The sequence below is a fragment of the Oratosquilla oratoria genome, chromosome 43, assembly GCF_046742065.1.
Source record: "Oratosquilla oratoria isolate Oo_2021 chromosome 43, ASM4674206v1, whole genome shotgun sequence".
Lineage (NCBI taxonomy): Eukaryota > Metazoa > Arthropoda > Malacostraca > Stomatopoda > Squillidae > Oratosquilla > Oratosquilla oratoria.
Genome location: NC_134819.1, coordinates 25,414,434 through 25,441,043, shown reverse-complemented (window position 1 = coordinate 25,441,043; position 26,610 = coordinate 25,414,434). Strand labels below are relative to the sequence as shown.

The following is a 26,610-nucleotide window of genomic DNA, read 5'->3' as shown; positions in this document are numbered from 1 at the left end:
TTTTCAACCTTTTCTGGGGACCCTCACCCCCACAGGATTGGTGGGAAAAATAAGTAAATTTTTGTAGAAATAACACCATAATTGCTGGAATAAATTATGAAATGTTGAATTTTGGCATCCTTGAATGAGGAGTAAATTATCTTAGTCAACCTAACCTAACTAGAAAAGCAAATGTATCTAATCTGAATCTGAAGGCTTGTTGTATCCATAAAGGGGAACAAATAAATAATTGAATTAGGCGGGGAAAAATGGGATTGCAGGAATGACTGTTGGGTGGGAAAGGGAAACGTGTACATTACACAGGCAAAGTAAATTTATATCATGAAAACCATATGTTTGCAGATTTTTATTTAAGAAAAGTTGGTGTAACTAATGGGGTGAGTTGATCTAGAATAGATAAAAATGACAATGGATATGGTGAACTGCTGCAGAAATTATATGAATTGTTTTTAGATGGGACCACTCAGGACTGCACCTCTAAACTAGTGGTGCATCTTAGCCAATTTGTGTCAGTATCCAGGCCAGTTGTGTTGGTAAAGCTTCACTGTGGGATGGTGACCCAACTCCAAGTGCCCCAGTGCAACTCTTCATTCTCTTGGGAGTAGCTTCTCTACTGGGTCTCTGTCTGGTAGAGTTTTGTGAAGTACAGGATTTGGCTGCTTTTTAAGGAGTGCTTGTTTTGTGATATTCATGTGCAGGATGCTCAGGGTAGGGTGTTGTACTGGTAGACATTTTAGTAAAATGCTGGAGATATATGTTGCATTTGGTGGGCTGTGGCCTTGTATGACATGACATGAAGGGTAGGTAGGCTCATTAACTCTCATATAACTGTGTGCCCATGATTTTCATGCAATGCCCTTGTGGGAAAGGTCTTGGTCTCTTGGTACAATCAGCTATATTTTATTTCTCGGTTGTTGGATGCTACACTGGATGCATTGGAAGGTGTAATTTTTATAATTTTTTTGTATACAATTGTTAGAGAGTATCTTCCTGTGCTTCAAATTCTGTGCCAACTACTGCTTGAAATATGTTGAACTTCTTAGATTTCTTCACTGTGAGGTACACTATATTAGGAGGCCAAATATTCTGGGAATTTTGGCCAGTTTAGGAGGTTAATCATTTGGTGTAACTACTAGATGCTTGTCAAATTCATGAAAGTTGTGGCCAAGCAGTGCCGTGGAGGACTTCACAGGGGATGTGGAGGTTCTGCTTTGCGTCACCCATAGTTCTGGCTCAACAAAGTATGTTTGAGCGAGTTTGGTTGCTGTTTTGTAGCTTTGGTGTTTTGCTATTATTGATAGGTCATCTGCATATGTGAGTACTTTGGTGTTGTTTAGGGTGGGATGATCATGTTTGATGAGGGTAAATAGCATTGGAGACTGCATTATTTCTTGGGAGATCTCGCTGTTCACAACCCAGTTGCACAATTCATTTATTTATTTATCATTATTATTATTATTATTTTTTTTTTTTTTTTGCATCTGACCTAGATATGGACCAAAAGGTCTGTTGGCATGCACCGCCTATGTAATCCTTTGTAATACTGATACACCCAGCTCTCTCAGGCAGGTAGGAAGTCCATCTTCCACTACACTTCATGTTACGTTTCTTTCTCCATTATCTTATTTGACAGGATGTGCCCAGGGACAGTGTAATAACCGTTATTTATATCAATTGATACTATGACTGTTTTGCCAGGTGACATTTTCCACACTAAAAACCAAAGTCCTTTTTGGCAAGGTTTACAGGCAATGTGTTGGTGTGGTGGTCTTCCCTTAATTCACACTAACAGTAGTACCTCTATTCCAGAGGAGGGGAACCTGCGGCCTTTGATATACATATTATTTTTTTTTAAAAGACCTTGAATATTTTTTAAATCTGAAATCATTATACACCTGAAACTTATAATATACACCACACACATAGACGAAAGCAAAGTTAACCGTGTTCAGTGATGTCTCCCAGAAATTGGAATGATTTTTATACATATGTATATTTTTAAAATTAAAAAGATATTTTTAAACTGAATTTTTAGGGAGGGGGGTGGAAAATTTACACCGTCCCCTAAAAAGGGATAAAAAAAAAAATGTTCAGTGTGGCCTCTATGTGGGACGATGAATTGTAAGGTGGCCTTCATGCACAAAAAGGTTCCCCACCCATGCTCTATTCTGTAGCTGGTATACTGATGCAATATTTCCATCATTTTCTTTTATGATACATATATTTAAGAAAATGACATGGAAGTCTACAAATAAGCAGACACTTGTTTAATTGAGTGATATAAAGCTACAGGCACCATTTAATGTTCCATTTGCAGGGAGTATTCCTTTGAGATGATCACAAATGGCGGAAGATATATTATATTCTGCAGGTAAATATTCCAGACAGTCTCTGCTGTGTAACAGTGACAAGTAATATGTTAAATCCTCAAGTAAAACAAGGATATGGCTTAAATTAAGAAATTAACCTTTATCTTTCAGTCATAAAATAGGCGAAAAACACGTAATGGAAATATTTCCTTTGGTCACGTGACTTCTGTAGTGTGACATGTCAATCTATTTAGCGGATGAATTTCTGTAGAATGGCAGCACTGCACACTGATCCATTAGAAAGGCAGATTTCTCAGGATTGAAGAAACTGTATAAAGAAGCAGACTGGGAGGAATTCATGAATACCCCTGGAGCTATGAGGAAATGGGAAATCTTTCTTTACATTTACAACCTATGAGTGAACAAATATGCGCCAAAGATTAGTGGAAGGAAGAAACAGAGACAAGACTGGTTGAACAAGAGGTGTGAGATAGAAAGAAAAGGACAGGGGCATGGCATGGCAAAAATGGAGTAAGAGAAGAAGCATAAAACAAAGGAAGCATACAAACAAGCTAGATATAGGCATACAAGAATCTGCAGTGAGGAGGAAAATAGTTTTGAAAGGGTTGTTGTAGATAAATGCAGAGATGCACAGAAACGGTTTTACAGATAAATTGAGACGGAAGAAATCGTTAAGGTAATAATGGGTGGTGAGGTCTTTGAGGAGGCTTCAGAAATAATGAGTTTTCAATCTGTCTTCACAACGGAAATAGCTTTATTAGAGGAAAGGAAAGTGAGCAAAAATCCAGGTTTAGAAAATGGAAATGTAGAAGCAAAGAAAGTGCTCAGTCTTTTGGGATCTCAAACTGGATAATTAAAAATGTAGGGAACAGCTACTGGGAGAGATTCACACTTTTACTGTATGTTCATTAAAAGAGAGAATATTACTGTATGACTTGTAAAAGCTTATGAACTGGTGTCATTGATCAGGAAGATAGTGAAATTATGTAAAAGGATTGTGAAAGATCAGTTAATCGAATATCTTGAAGAGATGAACATTGTGACAAACGATCAGATTGGTTTTAGATCTGGAAGTTGGGCAAATGTGTCAAACCTTTCAAACGTGTTTTGATAGTGATTGATGTACTTTAAGAGAGAAGACTGGTGTAGACTCTGTGTACCTTGAGCTAGAGAAAGCTTTTGACAAGGTACTTTATTGTCGTCTTATGTGGAAATTGGAGTGTATTGAAAGACTAAGACGTAAACTACCTGTATGGATGAAATATTTTTTAGATAAAGTCACCCACAATACATCATCAATTATGACCTTGAAGATGATAGTGGTATCATCTTTAACCTGATTCTTGTACTCCTTGCAAATTTCAACACTAAGCATATCATCTATTCATCACTCATCAGTCTTGGCTCATTTTTGGCTGTGATATATCTTTCACATAACATGCCTAACAAAATGCATTTATCTGTCCCATACAACAGTTCTTCAATATTGCAAACATAGTTTGTATACAATCTGTAAATATAGCTTGGCCTACATTTTTTAAGTTTTCTGGTGTTGTTGCCATTGATGGTCGTCCAGAATGATCATCATGGTATTATAAGCAGACTTGTTGAAGCATTCATTGGGTTTCTGCAGCTGTTATTTTATTTTGAAACAAAAATTGTTGCTGGTTCCTTGTTCCATGTGGTTTGCCAGTGCTATGGTGGAGTAATTAAAAATGTGCTGGTCTTGCATTCACCTAGTCGTGGGTTTGACTTCCACGTTTCTTTTGAATTCCCAGCAATGACTGGGAATTGAAATTGGACAAAGTCTTTCTCGTAAGCAATTTCTGTTGAATGCTAAAGCACAAGTGGCGTCAATGATTTTAAGAGAACATTTCTCTCTCTATATCTTCTTTTTTCTTCAAAGTTCAAGCTTTGGAGGAAAATGCAAAAGGCTTCAGAATGTAGATCCATTTATACCGACAGCTGTTTCAACCATTACATATGGTCATCTTCAGGGTAATACAATGTACAATAAAGATTACAAGGGTATATAAAGCGAGATAGATGTGGCGGGGAGAGGTAACTCGGACAGTGGGTTTCTTTGTCCCGTCTAGCCAAGGATTACGTTCCACGATGAAGATTTTGTCCCACCTACCTTAACCTAACTTGACCTAACCTAACCTACTGATTGGGGTTTTGTCCGTTGGGGTATATATTGTCTGGTCCCCACCCTGTATGGAAGGGGTTAACATAGACTATAACTCGTTTAATCTCTTTGTCATGATGACACCCACATACAGGGATGAGTTTTTCTTCTTAATACAAGACTGTTCTATTCAGCTGAGGGGATGACCCCATGCATAGGGGCATAACCCATGATGGGAACCTTAAGTAGATCTTTGATGATGTTATCCTGAAGAAGGAAGGGTGGAGAGGCAGAGAGGGCGTGTATGTGTACGAGTATGTATAAAGGGTTTTCGGTGATACATGCTTACGATGTATTTTGTTTTGACTGCTGTCAGATGATTTTATTAAGATGAATGACATCTTTCGGGAGAAAATGCATTCAGCATCACTGGAAAAAAAGAGTATGTCGTTAGGCAGAATAATTGATTAAGACAACAAATCTTGCTGATGTGTTGTTCAAGCTGTTCCTGCACGATGAGCAATATTGCTCAATAATCCCTGTCGGAGCGTTTGTTGCTGAGTATTAGATAATTTCTCTCGTACAAGAAAACATGTTTAATAATGAGCAATGAAAATTGTATTTGCATAATAAGTTGCTTAGGGGCATTTCAAGAGTTTTGCCCCAAAATGTACCATAATACCTGACTGTCCAAATGTACAAAGTTAAAGTGAATATTTTTGTCTATTTTATTCGTCGAAAGCACCTTATTTTACTCCTAGACACTGCCACAGGTGATTGAAATACTCTGGCATCTGGAAAACAAACAAGCAATTAAAGTGGCATTGTCTGATTTAGCTTTAAGTCGAGTTACACACAGTACCTCTAAGTAGGCAGAAAGGTGACATAGAACTAGGTACAATTGTTGGGCAACAACATGCCTGGGTATGAACACATGACAAAACCCCAATAGGAAAATTGGGGCTGAGGACATAACCTAACCTAACCTCATCTAATCTAATCTAGCCCAATCTAACCTAACCTAATCTAACCTATCTTAATCAAACCTAACCTAAAGAACCTAACCTAATTAACCTAACCTAATCTAATCTAACCTAACCTGACCTAACCTAACCTAATTTAATCTAACCTAACCTAACCTAACCTAACTTAATTTTATATAACCTAAGCTAAGCTAAGCTAAGCTAAGCTAACCTAACCTATTCACTGATTGGGGTTTTGTCCATTGGGATATTATCTGTTCACCCTTGGGTATACGTGTACCCCACAGAGTTTGCCCAGGTGAGTGCCGTTCGATTTTATTCTGATGTTGCACCCCAGGACCGAGACCCCGAGAGGGAGGGTCATCCATGTCAGTCCTGGCCCTGACCTTAATGACCCCGATGGCAGCCGGGACCCGTGACGTCATAAGGTCGGAGGTATAGTGACGCTTACGTGAGACGACGATGACGTCATCAGACCACGTGACCTGTTACGTGATCTTGAGTCACAGGTGCTTCAGTGACTTGTCTCTGACACGACGCTGACGTGTCATGTAGGGTCACATCACCTCCGGTGTGGCAGTGATGTGTCACTCGAGACATAGCTGACGTGTCACTTGTGGACCCGTGTGATCACTGGCATTGCAGTGATGCACGTGACACGGGGGTGACGTGGCAGGCCGGGGAAGAGAAATGGATAATCTAGGGCAGCGTTTCTCAACCAGGGTAAGAGGTTCCCCGGAACCCTAAGGTTCCGCAAAAGGTCCCTAAGGGTTCCGCGAGAACAAGTGAGATGAGCTAATGCACTTTTGATTTTTTATTTAATTTCATATACGTAATATAATTAAACACGCACGACATATTCTTGGTTATTGTAATAATGTAATGTAGACATCATCCTATGTAACCTATTATTACGATGAAAATGAAATGAGAAAGATATGGTATATGTTGTTTTTTTAGCAGGGGTTCCTTGAGACATGGAATTTATTTTAAAAGTTACGCAAGGGTGAAAAGGTTGAGAAATGCTGTTCTAGGGATTTGTTCTAGAGAAATCGTAGACTTATACAGGTGACGGTAGTGTATCTTACGGGAAGGGGAGCTATGCTCGTGGTGTCCCGTCTTTGCATCTCGCTGTGTCTAGTTTGCTCTTAAGTTCGTGTATGGTTTTTGCACACACTATTGTTTTATCCAGTTTGTTCCAGATGTCCACCACTCTGAATATAATTTCTCAGGTCTCTTCTATAATTATACTTTTTGAGTTTCTTATCACGTCCCATTGTATTTCTCGTATCCCAAGGACTGTATTTACCTAGTTGTATTATACGGGAAGGGAGCTATGCTCGTAGTGACCCGTCATTGTATCTCTCAGCATAATTTTTTTTTCTTAAAATCTTGAATAGTGTTTGCACACACTGTTTCTTTATCTAATTTGTTCCAAGTATCTGTCACTTTGTGTGGGAAGCTGTTTTTTCATATATTTTCTGTAATTATCTTTTTTTAGTTTCTTTTCGTGTCCTCTCGTTTTTCCATTTTCCCATTTCAATAAGTCATTCTTATCTAAGATTTCCATTCCTTTCATTATTCTATAGATCGTAAGTCTCCTCTTTCCCTTCTTTGTTCCAGAGTTAGTAATTCTAATTTGGACAGTCTTTGCTCATATGTCATTTCGGAAAGAGTTGGTGCTAGCTTTGTTGTTGCTCTTTGTATTCTTTCTATTTTTTTTTATATTCTTTTTGGTACTGGGTGTCCATAGTGTTGCTGCGTACTCAAGATTTGGTCTTATTAGTGCAGTTAGATTTTTTTTTTAATTTCATCGTCATCGTGTGTGTGTGTGTGTGTGTGTGTGATTCACCATGGTCTTTGGATCACGTGTTGGACTCATGATAGACAGCTATTACCCTCTCGGAAGAGAACTCAGAGCTCATGTATGACCGATCTACGGGTAATGCTGTGACCTTACACGCGCACACATCCAACTCCCCGCCCACGAGAGTTGGAGTAACAACTCGCAGCGCAGCGGTAGATAATGAATTTTACGAGGTGGATGTGTCAAGACCAATTACTTCACCAATTACGGACGGGCAGGTAGCGTGAAAACGGGGCATTAACCCAAGATGAATAAAATCGCCTGACGGCAGCAACAAGATTAATTGTTTTAAGTTGTTTTCTACGTTGGAAGTTGATCCCTGAAGTTAGGGGAGGAGGTAGGCAGGGAGGAAAGTAGGTGATTATGAAAGGTGCACTTGGGTCGTTTGGGGGAACTAACTAGTTGGTAAATTAGGTAAAATAATAAAGAAACTGTCAACTGTTACCCCGTGTAGTGGAACAGCCGGGGCAAGTGTCAGTCACTGAGACTGAATGAGGGAAATCATCAGTCTTGGTGTTTATTTTTTTTTCTTCTGTTTTTCTACAAGGATTGAGGAATCTGTAGTGCAGCTTGGGCCTTTTTGATTTTATTTGATTATATTTATTTATTTATTTTTTCATTCACGGGCCAAACTTCATCGTTTCCATGTCATTCATAGCTTCAGATTCTTGATAATAAACACATTTCCAGTAGATTTTTTCTGATGTTTTTCCATATATTACTTTAATCCCAGGTGTGTTTTATTTTCATCTGACATATTTTTTTCTGACCTCAGTGCACTTTTGACGGGCACCCTGTAGATGTGTAGATAAGGTCTAGGGCAGAGTTTCTCAACCTTAGAGTTCCCCGGAACCCTAAGGTTCCGCCAAAGGTCCTTAAGGGTTCCGCGAGAACAAGTGAGATAAGCGTATGCACTTTTGATTTTTTGTTTAATTTCATGTACGTAATGTAATTAAACACGCACGGCATATTCTTGGTTATTGTAATAATATAGACATCATCCTATCTAACCTATTATTGCGATGAAAATAAAATGAGAAATATATATATATATATATATATATATATATATATATATATGTATATATATATATATATATATATTGCGCAGGTGTTCCTTGAGACATGGAATTTATTTTAAAGGTTACACAAGAGTTAAAAGGTTGAGAAACGCTTGTCTAGGGGCTATTAGGGTGTTAGGATGGTCACGACGCCTGAAGAGGTCGTTAGGGAGTGAGAGGTCGTTAAGGGAGCGGTTTAAGTGACAGGATGTAGGGTATTGCTTGCTGATGCGGAGATAGACGGGCTTGCAACCTGCGGGGCGCTCCTCCTCGTCCGCTTTATTATGGGGGCAGGGAGCTGATCGTGTGAAGGGTGCGCCTGGTTGCTGGGTTGTGATTTGGTTGGTTTGGGTTGTGGCGGGTGGGACAGATATTTTAATTTTAATTTTTAATTTATTTTTTTATTTTTTTATTTTTTAGTTTGTAGTTGATTGATGTGTTCTGTGGTTGGTGTTCTATTGTCTGGTTGTTGTGCTGTTCTGTTGAATTTGTTTTCTTTGGTCGAGTTTCCTGTTTTATGCGTTTATCAGATGCCGTGTTGTGTACATGGAACTACCGAGTGTAGGCCTCATGGTCTCTTGCAGTCTCCTTCATTCTTATGTTCTTATGTACTGGAGCTGATCTGGAGGTTTGATTTTGTGTTTCTGATCGAATTGGTGATCACGGTCCTAACTTGTCCTGCACATTTAAGGAATAGAACAGGTTGATAGTTGAGGTCAGGGTGAGGTGTATGACGATTGTCGGAGGTAGACTGAGTTTGTCGGTCGTTTATGATGTGGAAGAGGAATTGGTTTCGTTGTTAGCGTCATGTTTGCTGAAAACTCCTCTCACCAACAACTAAAATATCCCTCTTACGGGGCCCCTTCAAGATCATTCTTGTTGACTCATTATACTGATTCTGTGCTGTTGTCTCACCCCCATTCCCCCTCTACAGGGATCTACAGTATTTATTGTTCAATATTATTGATCGTTTAGGGGCTGTTTTGTTTTTGCTCTGCCAGAGGCTGTGGATGTTAGACCACGTGTGTGATGTAGGGCTACGGGGCGAGTAGATGTAATAAAAGGCTTGTAACTGTTTTGCCAACTATTCCCCCCCCCCTCTCTTTCTCTCTCTATCTCTGTCTCTCATTGTGTCTCTTTTTCTCTCTTTCTCTTTCTCTGTCTCTGTCTCTCATTGTGTCCCTTTCTCTTTGTCTCCGTCTCCCTCTCTCTGTTTCTATCTCTGTCCTCTGTCTTTCACTCTGTGTGTGTGTGCGTGCGTGCGTTATGTGCTCCCGGAAATGAATAAAAAAAAAAGTGTCGAGTCTGAATACAACGGAAAGTGCCCCTCGATACGGAAGGGGCCTTCATCGAGCCGGTCACCCCCTCCCCCCCGCCCCTTCCTTGGCTACCGAAGTGGGGGGGGGAGGGTTAGCAGCCTCGCGGAGACGAAGAGGAGGAGTCTGGCGGTGGCGAGAGCGGAAGGAAAAGGTGCCACTTGGTATAGGAGAAGGGGTCAAGTGCCACGAATTGGCACTATTGACTTCTGACGCCACAAAGGGCCGACTTCGCCGATGGTGCCACAAGACATTTGCGCCCAGTTCGTCTCTCCAGCGGCTGGAGTTAGCGGTTAGTGTCACAACGGGTCTGTCTTGGTGGTTAAGAGTCACGGTGACCGGTGCTGGTGCCACGCGGTGGGTGCCTTAGCGACCCCGGCCCTGTCGCTAAGAGACGCTTGGCACATGGGGTCGCGTTTTGGCACTCCGGCTGTCGGTCGGTCGGTCGGTCGGTCGGTGCATCTGTGTCACACGTGGGTTCGATTGTAGGGGCAGAGCAGGTGGAAGTAGAGGTGGTGCTTGGTGTGCTGATGGTGTTGGTATGGTAGATGGTGATGGAGTTGGTGGTAGTAGTGGAAGGGATGGTAGGGGTAGATGTGATAGTAGTGGGTATGAAGGTGGTGGTGTTAGTGATGGTATTGGTATGGTAGGTGGTGTTGGTAGTGGTGATAGGGTGAAGGTGGTGGTTGTATTGGCATTGTATTGTGATAGAGGGAGTGAGTGTTCTTGTTTTCGTAACAAGTAGGGGTTAATCTTGGCGACATTATCGCACCGAAGAGCTGGTGAAGGAGAGAGTTAAGTTGGGTAACAAAAAGGAGGGGTAATAGATTTATTTATTTATCAATTTATTTCTTTATTTTTGAGAGAGAGAGAAAATTAATCTCCAGTAAATACTTAATGACGTCCGAAAGGATTTCCCACAGAATTCTATGGATATCGAATGCTTAAAATATGGAGCCAATACTTCAATATGGGGGGGGGGGGGGTGGAGAATATTGGTGATGGTAGTATTGATGGTATGGTGGTAGCTGGTGAGAGCAGCGAGGGACTCCGTACAGCAGTTGTTCCCAACCCCAGGGTCGCGACCCAAACTAGGGTCGCGAGGGTGTTTTTGAGGGTCGCCAGAGGGTCTTTTTTAACTTTTTTTTTCATTCAAGTTTCAAATGTATTTAAATTCATTGTGCTAGTAAATATAAACTGAACTATAAAAACGACGAAAGTTTATAAACATTATGCAAGTACGTAGAAATATAACATGAAATGGTTGAATTTTTTTTTTTTACAATTAGGGTCGCGACTCTAGGCTAAGAGTGGATTTAGGGTCACAGCCAAAAAAGTTTGGGAACACTGTCGTATCAGTTGACTTGCAACTTATCATGTGATGCCCAAAATCGGGTCCTACAATGACAACGGGGTCTCGATCGAAAGAGGCCCCTTTCAGGCCGAGGGCCGAGCCTTGATCTCTTAATAAAATCGCCTGACGCGTTTTGCGTCATTTACACAATATCGAAGGCCTGGGGGGGGTTCCTTATTATAACTCGCCTCTTGCCAGCCAGAACAAAATATATAACGTGGGCCAGCGGGAGATGGAGGGGGCAATTTCGACCCATTGAGCACAAGGGCCGGTCCGCCCCCTCTCCACCCCCACCCCCCTCAGCTTCCTCGTGGGGGGGGGGGCGAGGATGAGGAGCCGGGGCTGGAGGCGGGCTGGACAAATTGAGTACCCGCGGGGGCGTGAGAATGACCCCTGGGTTAGGATAGGGGAATTTGCACTGTATATATATGTATATATATATATGAGAAAAAAAGATAATATAATGTGTATATATATATATATATATATATATATATATATATATATATATATATATATATATATATATAATGTATGTGTGTTTTTATTTTTGCATATTTGCCCATTTGTTTACATGGCGTTGTGAAGCGTTGGATTTAAGCTCACAAAACCTATATCTGGGTTCGAGCCCAAGACCTTGCATTGCAAGTCCGAGCGCAGAGGGCCAAGATGACTGCATCGGTCGTGGCTAGGCTCCTCCTGGCGTAAAGTCTTCACTTCTGTCACTCGTTTTTTTGGTCTTAACTCTAGTTCCCTTCCTTGCCGAGTGACACTTTTCCTTTTGTTCTGACTGGCGCCAGACTATTCTATTCACGTAAACGTAAGTTGGGCCCGACTGGCGCCAGACTATTCTATTCACGTAAACATAATTTGGTCCCGACTGGCGCCAGACTATTCTATTCATGTAAACGTAATTTGGTCCCGACTGGTGCCAGACTATTCTATTTATGTAAACGTAACTTGGACCCGACCGGCGCCATACTATTCTATTCATGTAAGCGTAAGTTGGTCCCGACTGGCGCCAGACTATTCTATTCACGTAAACGTAAGTTGGTCCCGACTGGCGCCAGACTATTCTATTCATGTAAACGTAAGTTGGTCTCGACTGGCGCCAGAATATTCTATTCATGTAAATGTAACTTGGTCTCGACTGGCGCCAGACTATTCTATTCATGTAAACGTAACTTGGTCCCGACTGGCGCCATACTATTCTATTCATGTAAACGTAACTTGGTCCCGACTGGCGCCAGACTATTCTATTCATGTAAACGTAAGTTGGTCCCGACTGGCGCCAGACTATTCTATTCACGTAAACGTAAGTTGGTCCCGACTGGCGCCAGACTATTCTATTCATGTAAACGTAAGTTGGTCTCGACTGGCGCCAGAATATTCTATTCATGTGAATGTAACTTGGTCCCGACTGGCGCCAGACTATTCTATTCACGTAAACGTAAGTTGGTCCCGACTGGCGCCAGACTATTCTATTCACGTAAACGTAAGTTGGTCCCGACTGGCGCCAGACTATTCTATTCATGTAAACGTAAGTTGGTTCCGACTGGCGCCAGACTATTCTATTTATGTAAACGTAAGTTGGTCTCGACTGGCGCCAGACTATTCTATTTATGTAAACGTAAGTTGGTCTCGACTGGCGCCAGAATATTCTATTCATGTAAATGTAACTTGGTCTCGACTGGCGCCAGACTATTCTATCCATGTAAACGTAACATGGTCCCGACTGGCGCCAGACTATTCTATTCATGTAAACGTAACATGGTCCCGACTGGCGCCAGACTTCTATTCATGTAAACGTAACATGGTCCCGACTGGCGCCAGACTATTCTATTCATGTAAACGTAATTTGGTCCCGACTGGCGCCAGACTATTCTATTCATGTAAACGTAAGTTGGTCCCGACTGGCGCCAGACTATTCTATTCATGTAAACGTAATTTGGTCCCATTAACCAGCGCTTCTATCCTTCAGAGGTATCACACTGAAGAGATGGAGTCGTACAGGAGGTGGTCAAGGGGAGGTGTAAAGAGGGCAGCTGAAAGGAGGGACAGTAAGAATTAAAAGTAACCAGCGTTATTTTTCTCAAAATATAAAAGAGAAACAAAACTGAGATATTTTGGACACGTTAAAAGGAGGGAGGATGACGAACCTGTGAAGGCGGCGATGACGGGCGAAGTTGAGGGAAGAAGAAGAAGCCTCGGGAGACAAAGAATGAGATAGAGAGACGTAACAATGTGTGACATGAGTGAACTAGGAGTACAAGAGGAAGATACAATGGACAGGAACAAATGTAGAAGTATAACTCGAGCGGCCGACCCTGCAATACAGTGGGATTAAGGTCTTATGAAGAAGGGTTATTTTTCTCAAGTGGAGATTAAGTCTCCAGTCATAAAAAGGATGATGGTTCCTCTGATCCGTAGGGGTGTTACTAAATTCCCTGAAGTATTGAGTGGATGAAATTTGTGAAGCCAACACGCATGGGATGTCTTAGTAGCGAAGAGGTCAAGCAGTTCGTGCACCATAAATATTTCGTAACAGTATTACACAATACGTATGATAGTATAGGCATATTGATATGAGTGTGTCTGTGTGTGTGTGTGTGTGTGTGTGTGTGTGTGTGTGTGTGTGTGTGTGTGTGTGTGTGTGTGTGTGTGTGTGTGTGTGTCTGTCTGTTGGGGTGGGGCAGTATTGAGTCGGTATAATGTGTCATTGACATTGATCTTCAGTGAGCCGCTTCAAGGGCAGCTAAATTTGGATGCAGTTAGTAAAATAGACACGCAAACAGGTAAATAAAAAACAAAGAAACAAAAAGAACTAATTGGCAAGAATGATACACACGTACATTATATATATATATATATATATATATATATATATATATATATATATATATATATATATATACATACATATCCATATATATATGTGTGTGTGTATGCATTGTTTAGGATTTGATTGGACATGATGTACTGGTTCTGAACCTTTATTTTGTTGGCCCATTCTGAATGCCACGTTATTTTTTTTTCTTCTTCTTCTTCTTCTTCTTCTAACCCCCCGGTTGACCCGTGCCTTTTTGGACGTTATAATTGATTAATAATTAAGTAAGCAGACCATTAGAATGTTCAGCATGTATGCCGTTGACATGAACGCAAACAATGTAAGGATTATATTACTTTGAACGCCCGGCAGTACATAGACGCGGTCTAATAAAATACTTCCGCGGTTCTCCAGTAGCACCATTGTTTCATGCGCCCTCCACCCCCTCCCTCCCTCCCCCTCCCTCCGGACATCCTCCTCGTCCTCCTCCCCCAGGGTAAGAAATGCTGGTATAGAGTGACGTTCCCCCAGTCCCCAGCACTATAGCTCATCCTTTGAGGTGGGTCATCGTCTGAAGCCGCCAAGAAATGATTCTCGGTTTGTCTATTGTTTTGTCCTGCAAGGAAGATCGATACCGCCACGGTATCGGAGCGGTATCGGTACGGTATCGATGCTGTATCGGGTACGGTATCGATGTTGTATCGGTAGAGTATCGATACTGGAGGACCCGTGACGGGAAGGTCCTACTTCTTCAGGAGTCAGGTGATGTGCCTTGAGAAAGTACTGAGGTCCTCCCGTGATACGAAGTCCAGGGTAAGATGCCGGAGGGGCGGGGGGGTATTGAGATAAGCAAATCAGGAGTTGTACAGTACAGGCACGTGTCCTTGGTTGGTCATTCCAAGGTCACTGGGGTCGAGATCTCGGGTCATTCAGTCAGTACTTGTAGATTATCTGACCGGAAACCCACGGGAGCAGTCACCGGTTCTTGTCTTTAACCACGTATAAATGATGATGGGAAAGCTTTGAAGTTGATTGAGAAATCGTAGACTTGGCCCTAAGACCAATATGTGTGTGTGTGTGTATATATATATATATATATATATATATATATATATATATATATATTTTGTGTGCGTACGTGTACGGTATGTGTAAATACATGTGGATAAGTGTATATATGTGTATGTATTTACATATGTACATGTAAAATCTATATACATGCATATGTATATCTTATACATGAGTGTTGTGTATATATTGTATGTATATATATATATATACCCAGATTGTGTGTGTGTGTGTGCGCGCGTGCGCGCGGATGAGTTTAGGGTGTCAGCTGTTAATACATTGTGGGCGGGTACTCCATATGGGGTTGTTGTATGTACTTAGGGTACACGTGCACATAAATCTGCAGATTGCTCCAGTTGTACTACTTTGGCAGGTGTTTCCTTGTTTGGTGTATGGAGTGTGTTGCTTTACATCGTATATTTACAGTACAAATGCTCTTGGTAGGCTAGAATAGACGTTCGTATTTATATGAAGACTACAATAGCTACGCAGGAAACATTACCAACTGAGGTTATTAAAATGAAAGCAAAATGCATATTGCAAAGGTATCTCACTGTATACACACACACACACACACACACATATATATATGTATATATATATATATATATATATATATATATAGTGTGTGTGTGTGTGCGAATCACCACATGGAAAATGAAAAATGAGAAACCGAACATTTTCGTCTATATTTACATTTTCGAGGTACAGAGTATAGAAATTAAATCGAATATATATACATATACAGAAAAAGTATACATATAATATACTCCGTACCTTGAAAATGCCAATATAGACCGTTCGGTTTTTTCAGTCTTTCATTTTCCATGTATCTGTGCATTTGTGAATTATGTATTCGTTATTTTTGGTACACACACACACACACACACACACACACACACACACACACACATATATATATATATATATATATAATATATATATATATATATAATTTTGTGTGTGTGTGTGCATATTTGCGCTCGCGCGTGTACGTGCGTGCGAGCGTATGCAATTGTTGGTATGTGTGGCAATTTTTCCATTGCGACCACAAGGACTTGGTTAAGTGTGTTGATGAAGTGCTGCTGTCCCGGAAAGTTGTAGCACGTGTGTGTGTGTGTGCGCACTGAGCTTTAGGCTGCTCCCTCGCCACCTTATATAAGGTCAAGGTCATGGTGCAAAGCCTCGTCTTTCCAGGCCCCCCTGGAAATTCATGGACTTGGTGTTCGAGGTCCGGGGGCTATAGGACCAACTCTCCTCCGTGAACAGGCTGAGAGAGAGAGAGAGGGGGAGGGAGAGAGACAGGGAAAGAGAGAGAGGGGGGGAGGGAGAGAGACAGGGAAAGAGAGAGAGAGGGGGAGGGAGAGAGAAAGGGAAAGAGAGAGAGAGGGAAAGAGAGAGAGACAGGGAAAGAGAGAGACAGAAAGGGAAAGGGAGAGGGAGAGATTTTGATTTTAATTTGATGAGTACTTACTGTGAAACCCGAATGTTTGGCGATCGGTCGCCTGGCTTTAAATTTGACTTATTGCTTACGAGTATCGAGTGGGAAAGTTGGTTTTCCTAGGGTGGATGGTGGTGGTTGTTGGTGAATATGGAGTGATAAGCTAATCGCCAGCTCGAAACGCACCTTTGGCAATCTACTGCCAGGTACTGTCAGGCTAAATGCCTGACAGTTATTGTTATCATTACTATTAGTATTATTTATTATTATTATTATTATTATTATTATTATTTATATTGTTATTTATATTGTTATTACTATCATTTTAATGATATTGCCTTGATCGTCATCGTATTCTTTTCATCATCATCGTCGTCATCGCCATTATCAACGTCATCATTGTCGTCGTCCAAGTCCAAACGATTTTGATTAAGGGTGTGATGGCATGACCTTGCTTAGGGGGTCAAAGACATCATCATTGGGGCCCTTTGGAAATGTTATGAGAGGTCAGAGCTCCAGGTTCGCCCCCTGACCCACCCTCCCCTGAGGACCAGAGTGGCGCGGGATTACGTGTCGCTGCCCATGTGGACAGGGGGAGTGCCAGTAAGGGGTGCCGCTGCCTCCGCCGCCGCCGGCGAGGATGGGAGGGGAGGGGGAGGTGACTCAGGCGGTAAAAACAATGACCGAGGCAGATGCGATGAAGGAAGTGTGCGAGGAGTGGTGACGTCACAGTGGGGTGATGTAAGCCCCGCCCCTCGGAGGGTTGGTGGGTGTCGAGAGGAGACGACGCGCGGCTCGAGGTGCTAGGGGGAAAGCTAGCTAGCTCTCGCTTCGTGCCTCAAGTTCACATGCTAGTTTGCCGGCGGCTAGTTTGGGTTAGCATGCTTATCATCCCTGTTATTTAAATACTGTAGCCTACGTGCAGGCGTGACTGCGTTTTCTGTCTCTTGTTCCCCATCCACCCCGTCCCCGCCCCCTCTCTCCAACTCCCTCCCTCCGCGGCGTGTTTCGTCGGAGCGGCAAATGGTCTCAAACGGTAACGGGGGGATCTTCCTTGCAGTTGATACGTGGCTCTCGTAGCTACAGTTGGACGTCCTTCTCTGACAGTGGGACCTGACGGGTGCGTTGCTGGTTGGTCGCTTGCAAGCGACGCAACATACGGTTTTGTGTTGTTCACGTTTTGTTCTATTGTAACGTGCGTTCTGTTTTAGCTGTCGGTGAGTTTGCCGGTATAATTTTTATTGTGTAACCGTGTCGATGCTGTTGCTCGTGTGACTGGGCACAGCTGACCTGTAAGCGACATAAATGGCTGAAATGTGCGTGGCCGCGTCTGACAGCTGATATGTAAACAAGCACCGAGTTATGTTGTGGTTACTGACTGTGCATGTGCGCGCGCATCAGCAAGCGGAACGCAAGAGACTTACTCGACCACGGCGCCGTCAGCCCGTGCAAAACGAGGAGAAGAGGAACTGCACATGTGTACCTTCGACCACATCGTCAGAAGAGAACTTGGCTTCTTTATGGTGCGTCGCCATGGAACACCGTGCGTGATCGGCGGATCCTCGAGGACGCTTATGCCTCCGGGCGGAGGAGTACCTCTCCCCCGCGTCTGTGGGACCCTTGACCGCAGAGGTAGTGGTTTAGGGGTCCAAGGCGGTCATGAAGCCCTTGGGGGAGGGTGTCAGCAGTCCGTGAACGTATCTGGAGGTCGTGAGGCCTCGAACCCAGACCCAGGAATTTTTGTATTTCGTGTTTGACAATGGATAGAGTACTGTGCATAAGACGTTGGATGAGACCCTTTTCACAGTCCTTATTTCTTAATTATTTAACTAATTGGTTACTTATTAATATATATATAATCACTAGTTAATTAACGTGTTTATTTTTGTTTATTTTTGACAACGACACCACACAGAATGGGTTACATGTAAAGTTGAAGAAAATAATCAGTCCCCGTTTAGTGTATGTTTACAGTCGTATATTGAAAGCCACGTGGGACTAGTACTCGTTCACAGTGTGAGGAACGGATACAAATCCTGAAGGTGTACATAGGCCTGTTTTTGATTGTGGCCTTCGTTGTGAAGTTATTGTGGACTGACCAATCCTATTCATGAAACTTGTTTGTGTCAATGACAGTGCTGTTTGTAAGGACTTTGGTGTGTGTGTGTGCATGCATATATATATATATATATATATATATATATATATATGTATAATATATGTGTGTGTGTGTGTGTGTGTGTGTGTGTGTGTGTGTGTGACGTAAGTGGAGTAGGAAACACAGGAGTCTTAGTCTGAGTTTATTCCCGACTAGTTTCGCAGGTGTCTTTTTTGAAAAAGCATACCTGCGAAACTACCTGCAGTCCTCTTCAGTATCTACTGAAGAGGATTGCAGTTTGCAAAAAAAAAAAATTATATATATATATGTATATATATATGTGTGTGTGTGTGTGTGTATGTATGTGGTGGTGATTTTGTCTCAAGAACTATGTATTTCTGGAGGTTAGGTTAGACTTTCCTGTGAAGATATGTAAGCGAAAGAAAAAAAATAATTGCCCGCAACAGGTTTCAGTTTATCGGTAATTCTAGAGGGTGTGCTGTGAAACCTTAGTAATTTTTCATAAGTGGGAGGTGGTTTGTTGTTGTTGCAACATATTATTATTGTTATTATTATTAGTCAGTCATTATTGCTATTATTATTATTACTATTATTATTACTATTATTATTGTTATAATTATTATTACTGTTGTCATTATTGGTTGTATTATTATTAGTAGTAGTAGTACTTGTAATTATTGGTTATGTTATTATTAGTAGTAGTAGTAGTATTTCATTATTATTACAGAAAGTCGCAGGGGTTAAACAATTTTATCGTAGGGCAAGAGTTAAAGCTATCATTCTGGCTTGCGCCGGTCGAATTGAAAGGAAGTTCGACTCAGTGGGTTTGTACTAATGTTTTAAAGTGAAGGATTGGCAGTCGCTCAGCTTCCTGCCCTTAAGGAAGACCGCGTTGATCACAACGTGGTCTTTGACCTAAATACTGCACTGTGCACGTAGGCACACACACACTTACTTTTTCCTTCACCTCCTCCCTCCCCCTCCCCTTCCCCTTCTCACTTCATCTTTACTTCCTTCTCCATTCTTGTACCTGCTCTTCCCCTCCCCCTCCTTTCCTCCTCCTCCTCTCCTCTCCTCTCCTCTCCTCTCCCTTACCCCCTTACCCCCTTACCCCCTTTTGTCTCCCTTTCCTTGCTCTCCTCCCCTGCCCCCATCTTCCCATCTCCTACCTTCTGCTCCCCGTTACTCTCTCCTATTCCTAATCCTCTCCCTCGCCTACTCCCCTCCTACCTCCCTTCCCCTCCCTTCCCCTCCCTTCCCCTCCACTACTTTCCCCTCCCTTCCCCGCTTCTACTTTCCCCTCTCTTCCCCGCTTCTACTTTCCCCTCTCTTCCCTTCCTCTACTTCCCCCTCTCTTCCCTTCCTCTACTTCCCCTCCTTACCTCTCCTTCCTCTTCTATCCTCTCTTCTCTCTCCCCCCTCCCCCATCTCTCTCCTCCCCCTCCCCCATCTCTCTGGGTGCCACATCCCATACACCTCGCTGGGTGCCACGTCCCAAGTACCTCGCCCTCTCCGAAGTCGAGTGCCAGAGGAATTGGGCGCCCAGAAGGAGGAGCCTATGGTGGCCGAGATCTTGCGCGGGGTCTGTGTCAAGGGTGCCATCAGCACTGGCCGCGACGGATAGGCAGGCAGGCAGGCAGGCAGGCAGGCAGGCAGGCAGGCAGGCAGGCAGGCAGGCAGGCAGGCAGGCAGGCAGGCAGGCAGGTGCGGTCAGCGAGACATTGACAGCTGACACTGGATTGGGTTTGGTGGGGGGGGGTGAATGTCTGCCGTGGGTCGAGTGCCGCAGAGGCTGCGTCAAGGGGGTAGCCTCCTCGCTCTTAAGCGCATATTTGTCAGAGCTGGGCGCGTTCCTCGGTGCGTTCCTGAATGGTATGACTTTATTCAGGACACCGAGGAACGCGCCCAGCTCGGATATTTGTCTCCTCTCCCTTCCCTCTTCCCTTCCCTCTCTTGTTCAAAGTTACTATGAATGGTCTCTTAAGGCTCAAGAGATCTCTCGTCTTAGACACACAAATGTAGCGTGGCGATTATGTGTGGATTAACACAGATACAAATCCGTGTTGGGTGAGGATTGATGAAACTTTGGAATTAAGATGACCTGTTACACCCTCAGTTTTCTAATACCTCGTCGCCAAGAAATTTTATTCGATTTGGTGTCCATCGCTCTCCTCGTAGAACCTGTAGAATAGGCTAAGGACTTCCTCAAGATGATTAAAATCGGCCGGCGGCAGCCTGAGGAAAGTGAATAGTTAATGGGGGAGAGGCATAAGCCCTCAGATGGAATAGGGTTTCTCTCAGTTGAATAGAATTGATCGACGACAAACTGAAAACATAGAAACGATGTCCACCTCGAACAGCTGAACCCATCGACAACGGCATCTTTTTTTTTTTTTTTTTTTTTTTTACAATTTTTTCTGGCAGTCTATTGATGATTTTATTCAGCCGAGGGTAGCCCCCGTCGCCCTGATGACCTCTTGTGAAAGTACTGAACAGGTGACTGAAATCGTGTGGCGTTAGTCAGGATAGAAAATGTCCCTTGTTACGGAAGGGTCAATTGTCTTAGGTGTGGTCCCTTGTAACGGAAGGGTCAATTGTCTTAGGTGTGGTCCCTTACGGAAGGGTCAATTGTCTTAGATGTGGTCCCTTACGGAAGGGTCAATTGTCTTAGGTGTGGTCCCTTGTAACGGAAGGGTCAATTGTCTTAGGTGTGGTCCCTTACGGAAGGGTCAATTGTCTTAGGTGTGGTCCCTTACGGAAGGGTCAATTGTCTTAGGTGTGGTCCCTTACGGAAGGGTCAATTGTCTTAGGTGTGGTCCCTTACGGAAGGGTCAATTGTCTTAGGTGTGGTCCCTTACGGAAGGGTCAATTGTCTTAGGTGTGGTCCCTTACGGAAGGGTCAATTGTCTTAGGTGTGGTCCCTTACGGAAGGGTCAATTGTCTTAGGTGTGATTCCTTACGGAAGGGTCAATTGTCTTAGGTGTGATCCCTTACGGAAGGGTCAATTGTCTTAGGTGTGGTCCCTTACGGAAGGGTCAATTGTCTTAGGTGTGGTCCCTTACGGAAGGGTCAATTGTCTTAGGTGTGGTCCCTTACGGAAGGGTCAATTGTTTTAGGTGTGATTCCTTACGGAAGGGTCAATTGTCTTAGGTGTGATCCCTTACGGAAGGGTCAATTGTCTTAGGTGTGGTCCCTTACGGAAGGGTCAATTGTCTTAGGTGTGGTCCCTTACGGAAGGGTCAATTGTCTTAGGTGTGGTCCCTTACGGAAGGGTCAATTGTCTTAGGTGTGGTCCCTTACGGAAGGGTCAATTGTTTTAGGTGTGGTCCCTTATGGAAGGATCATTTGTCTTAGATGTCCCTTACGAAAGGGTCATTTGTCCTTTAGGTGTCCCTTACGGAAAGGTCATTTGTCTTAGGTTTGGTTCCTTACGGAAAGGTCATTTGTCTTAGGTGTGGTCCCTTACGGAAGGGTCAATTGTCTTAGGTCTGGTCCCTTCCCTGTCAAATGGTACCTGCACAGCTGAATGAAGTCGTCAGAACAAATTGAGCACTTTCATGGTTAATTGAGATGTATCCCATTACCTGCTAAGGAGGTAAACACACAACTGAATGAAATCGTCTGACTATATTCAGGGAAAATCAACAAGGAGTCTGGAGTTCAGTACAATCTTAGCTCGCCCCATACCGAGCATATCTATCCTAAGCTAAGTAATCAAACTCACCTGACGTGACCCAATTTGGTATTTTTCTCCGGACATATGGTTGGATAGGGTTTGGTCTCACGTGTCTCAGGGCAGTGTGACCACGAGCGGCACCGTTGTCGGAGCTGGCGAGGTCGGGGCAGTGACGTGACGTGGGGCGAGCGTGACGTAACGATGGTCAAGGAGGGGGCGGTGGCAGTGGCGGCGTCGGTGTGGCACACTATGTACGTGGGAACGCGGCAATGCCAGGGACGGTGTGCGAGAGAGAGAGAGAGAGGGAGCGTTACATGCAGAATGAGAGTCGGGTCATTTAATCCTTGCAGCCCGGGTACGTGCCCCAGATAGATTTTATTTTTGGATAAAACCGGACGATGTCTGGTAACGTGTCCTACGGTGTGGGTTTTCTCTCCCGCTGAATAAAGTAGTTTGGCAATAGGCAGAACTAAGTAAGTGCCCTTTGGTTGAAGGCTTTGGGGGTCAGTGCCTCGTCACGGAACACCGCGTTGTGGAATAAAATCGCTTGACGGCACTTGCCGCAGTGAAATTGGGCAAGGGACCACAAGGTACGGAAGGGTCTTTAGGTAAGGGAGGAGGAGGGACCCGGGATATAATGGCCTCATAATCGATCAATACCCTCGCCCCACTCTCTTTCTCTCTTTCTCTTTCTCTTTCTCCTCTCCTCTCTCCTTTTCTTTCGCCTCTCTTCTCTCCTTTTCTTTCTCCTCTCCTCTCTCCTTTTCTTTCTCCTCTCCTCTCTCCTTTTCTTTCTCCTCTCCTCTCTCTTTTTCTTTCTCCTCTCCTCTCTCTTTCTCTTCTCTCCTCTCTTTCTCCTCTCTCTCTTCTCTCCTCTCTTTCTCCTCTCTCTTCCCCTCTCTCTTCCCCTCTCTCTTCCCCTCTCTCTCTTTCTCCTCTCTCTTTCCCCTCTCTTTCTCCCCTTTCTCCTTTCTCTTTCATTCTCTTTCATTCTCTTTTTCATTCTCTCTCTCTCTCTCTCTCTCTCTCTCTCTCTCTCTCTCTCTCTCTCTCTCTCTCTCTCTCTCTCTCTCTCTCTCTCTCCGCCCAGTGAAATCTGTATCGGGTGTGCGTCATCAATTTGCAGAAAGTAACCTTTTTTCATATTTCGGAAAAGGGGTCAGAAAAGGCCCCCAAAAAATGCAACGGTAAAAGGCTCGTCGAGGGCCGCTGTGGAGAAAGAAATGAACGAAGAGTAGATCAGTTGGAATTTAAGGCGTAGATAACCTTCATAAAGTACTCCCCATTGTATAAGCGCACAGGAACTTTTGATTTTTAAAGGTCAAAATGTGAGTTGGTAATAATTTATTCCAGCTCGTGTAACTAAATTAGATATAAATAATTCAACGATTCTGTACCTGGGATAGGATTGGCTTATAGTATTCCTAATTAGCTGTAATTAGATAATTATTTTTTCTGAAGGTCTAGATCACTGATAAATGTAGTTTAATCAACGAATTAGAACTTGTAGTAGAACATAGGTTGTGTGATGTAGTGACCAAATTTATCCATATGCGTTAATACCAGACCTTTATAAAAAAAAAAAAATGGACCCGAAAATCGATCATAGGATTGTCATTATATTACGTCACTTGTGACGTCACGGGTGATTCATTCCGACGCCACGCGTTACGTCACGTATGACGCATGTGGCCCACAGCGGTGGACAGTCAATGTTCGGGTCCCACGTGGGATACAAGCACATCACACGGAGCGTCTGTAACCTAAGGGGCTCGTGTGTGTGTGTGTGTGTGTGTGTGTGTGTGATTCACCATGGTCTTGGATCACGTGTTGGACTCGTGATTGAGTTATTAACCTCCCGGGTGAGAGCTCAGAACTCGCATTACCGATCTATGGGTAATACTGTGACCTTACACGCACACACACACACCCAACTCCTCGCCCACGAGAGTTGGAGTAACGACCCACAGCGCAGCGATACTGAAATTATTTCAGCCCTGGGCGGGATTCGATCCCGGACCGCCGTAGTGGCAGGCGAGAACTCTAACCATCGCACCACGATGTTGTGTGTGTGTGTGTGTTGCTCCTTTCGTCCCACGGCTGCATTGAGGAACTTTGTTCTGTTATGTACACATGTAGTCTTAACCCTTTCAATACTGCGACGTACTTCGTCTGATATTGTCCCGGCTAAGGACGGTGGTGGGAGAGGATGTTCTCCCCCTGCCCCCGTCAGTCCAGTCACCTCCTTCCAGTCTTCCTTAGTCTGGAATCCAGCCAGAACATTCTTTTCCTCCAATTCTTCCCCAACTCCTCCCGATTCGACTGAACAGCTTGCCTTCACTAGATACGTAAAACGTACCTTATTGTCGATATGGTAAGAATACTTTGGCTAACCGGGCACGAAAGGCAAAGGTGACGGCTGCGGCCGCAGGTGTGTACCTCCTTATGTACTCTTACTCAAGAGATTTTGTTTTCTGCCCTTCATGAAGGATGCATGTTCTCTTAGGAGGAGGGTCTTGCGAACTTCGACTCTTTCCCTCGCTGGTCGCTTAGTTCACGATAGATGTGCATTGTTCACGATTTTATTTATTACTGCTCCTCTCGCATTATATGTTAGGTATTATTGTATTATTTTATTTTGTCATTTAGTTTATTTCTTTGGTGTGTTACGGAGAAGTCTTGGCGTTGTCTCCATCTGCCTTTCTTTGCAGCATAACATTATCAAGTGACTGTCACTAGGATGTGGCAGGCGAACAGAGCATAAATTTCAGGTTGTTGGGGGAGTGGGGGGGAGTGAGTTGAAGCATGGGGAGGGTAGTCGTGTGGGGGGGACTGGGGGGAAAGGAGGGGTAGTGACGAGAGTTGCATTGTGAGAGAGAGAGAGAGGGAGGTGGGGAGCGTTAGGGGAGGAAGAAGGGGCGGGTGGGAGAGGAGGAGGAGGGAGTGGGAATAGGTGTTGGGGGGAAAGGGTGGGAGAGGCAGGTGTTCGGGGAGGGGGGGGATATTGTGTCTGGGGGAGGAGGGATGGCAATGAGGAGTGGGAGAAGGGCATGCAGTGGGAGTGGGGGGAGGAGGAGGAGGAGGGTAGAAAGCGTGTTCACTGCTGATTCCGACGTGGAACCGCCCCCGGTTGGGTAGAGTCCCTCATCCTCCTTGTCTTCTTTTCTTCCTCCTTTCATTTCTTCCTTCTTTCTTCTTTCCTTTCTTTCCTTTCTTCCCTCCCTTCCTTCCCTTCCTTCCCTCCCTTCCTTCCTTCCTTCCTTTCCTCCTTCCTTCCTTCCTTCCTTCCCTCCCTCCTTCCCTCTCTCCTTCCCTCCCTCCTTCCCTCCCTCTTTCCTTCCTCCCTTCCTTCCTTCCCTCCCTCCCTCCTTCCCTCCCTCCCTCCCTCCCTCCTTCCCTCCTTCCTTCCCTCCCTCCTTCCCTCCTTCCTTCCCTCCCTCCTTCCCTCCCTCCTCCCTTCCTTCCCTCTTTCTCTTCCTCTTTCCTTCCTTTCCTTCTTCCTCCCCTCCTCCCTCCCTTCCTTTCTTCCTTACCTCCTTCCTTCCTTCTTGCCTTCCTGCCGTTTTTAAGTATGCCAATAGTCTTTACCGTTTCCTGGGACTAACGAACAAAAGAAATTGCCGTGGAAAAAATAAGAGTCATGACGTGGTACGGTGATAGTGAATTCTTTACTGCGAAGAATGTACGTGGGTAATACGGCCTGTATACCTGCATTTCGTTTATTTTTTCAGCCTCTATCAATGGAGATATTTACGTGTGATATCCAAACTTAAATCCTGGATGCATTGTTAGCGTCTACATAGTTCCCAAATCCCAACTCCAAAGACGATACAGTTTTATTTATGTTTGTTTTATTTGTCACGAAAGAAAAAACATCTTTGACAAGAGAATGCAGCATTAGTAATGTTTCTCTCTCTCTCTCTCTCTCTCTCTCTCTCTCTCTCTCTCTCTCTCTCTCTCTCTCTCGTGGAAAAAAATGACCTCGCAAATGGTATTTACGATTTTCATGTATAAAAAAAAAAAAAATCCCTTTGATAAAATATGTCCGTCGTGGGCAGAAAAAAATGACCTCGCAGAAATTGCGTCGTGGTGGGTTTCTGTGGACGTTATATATATATATATATATATATATATATATATATATATATATATATATATATATATATATGTATATATATATATATATTTACATAATTTATGAGACGTTTGGAAACAAAGATTAGCCCCAAAGTCACCAAGACACTTTTTACTCAGTTTATTCTGGCTAACGACAGACGATTTCAGTGAACATAAGTGAAACTCCCATAGTGGGGGAGGGGAGACATCCCATTTAGACTTTCGACTCCCACACCTCGCTGCTGTGGCGCGTTTGGTTCTAATTCGCACTCACTATTACGAAGATCTGGTTCCATCTTCCAATGGGGGTTGAAGGCACAGCGG

At 43.6% G+C, this 26,610-nt stretch overlaps 1 protein-coding gene across 1 annotated transcript in view; it reads left to right on the top strand.

The window, feature by feature from the left end:
• Positions 1-17,722: 17,722 nt before the first annotated feature.
• Positions 17,723-26,610, top strand: part of LOC143022067 (long-chain-fatty-acid--CoA ligase 4-like) — a 115,648-nt gene continuing 106,760 nt past the window's right edge. The window contains 1 exon segment of the mRNA XM_076180014.1: positions 17,723-17,898. Coding sequence (XP_076036129.1) covers positions 17,738-17,898 — 161 coding nt within the window. The 5' untranslated portion in view covers positions 17,723-17,737.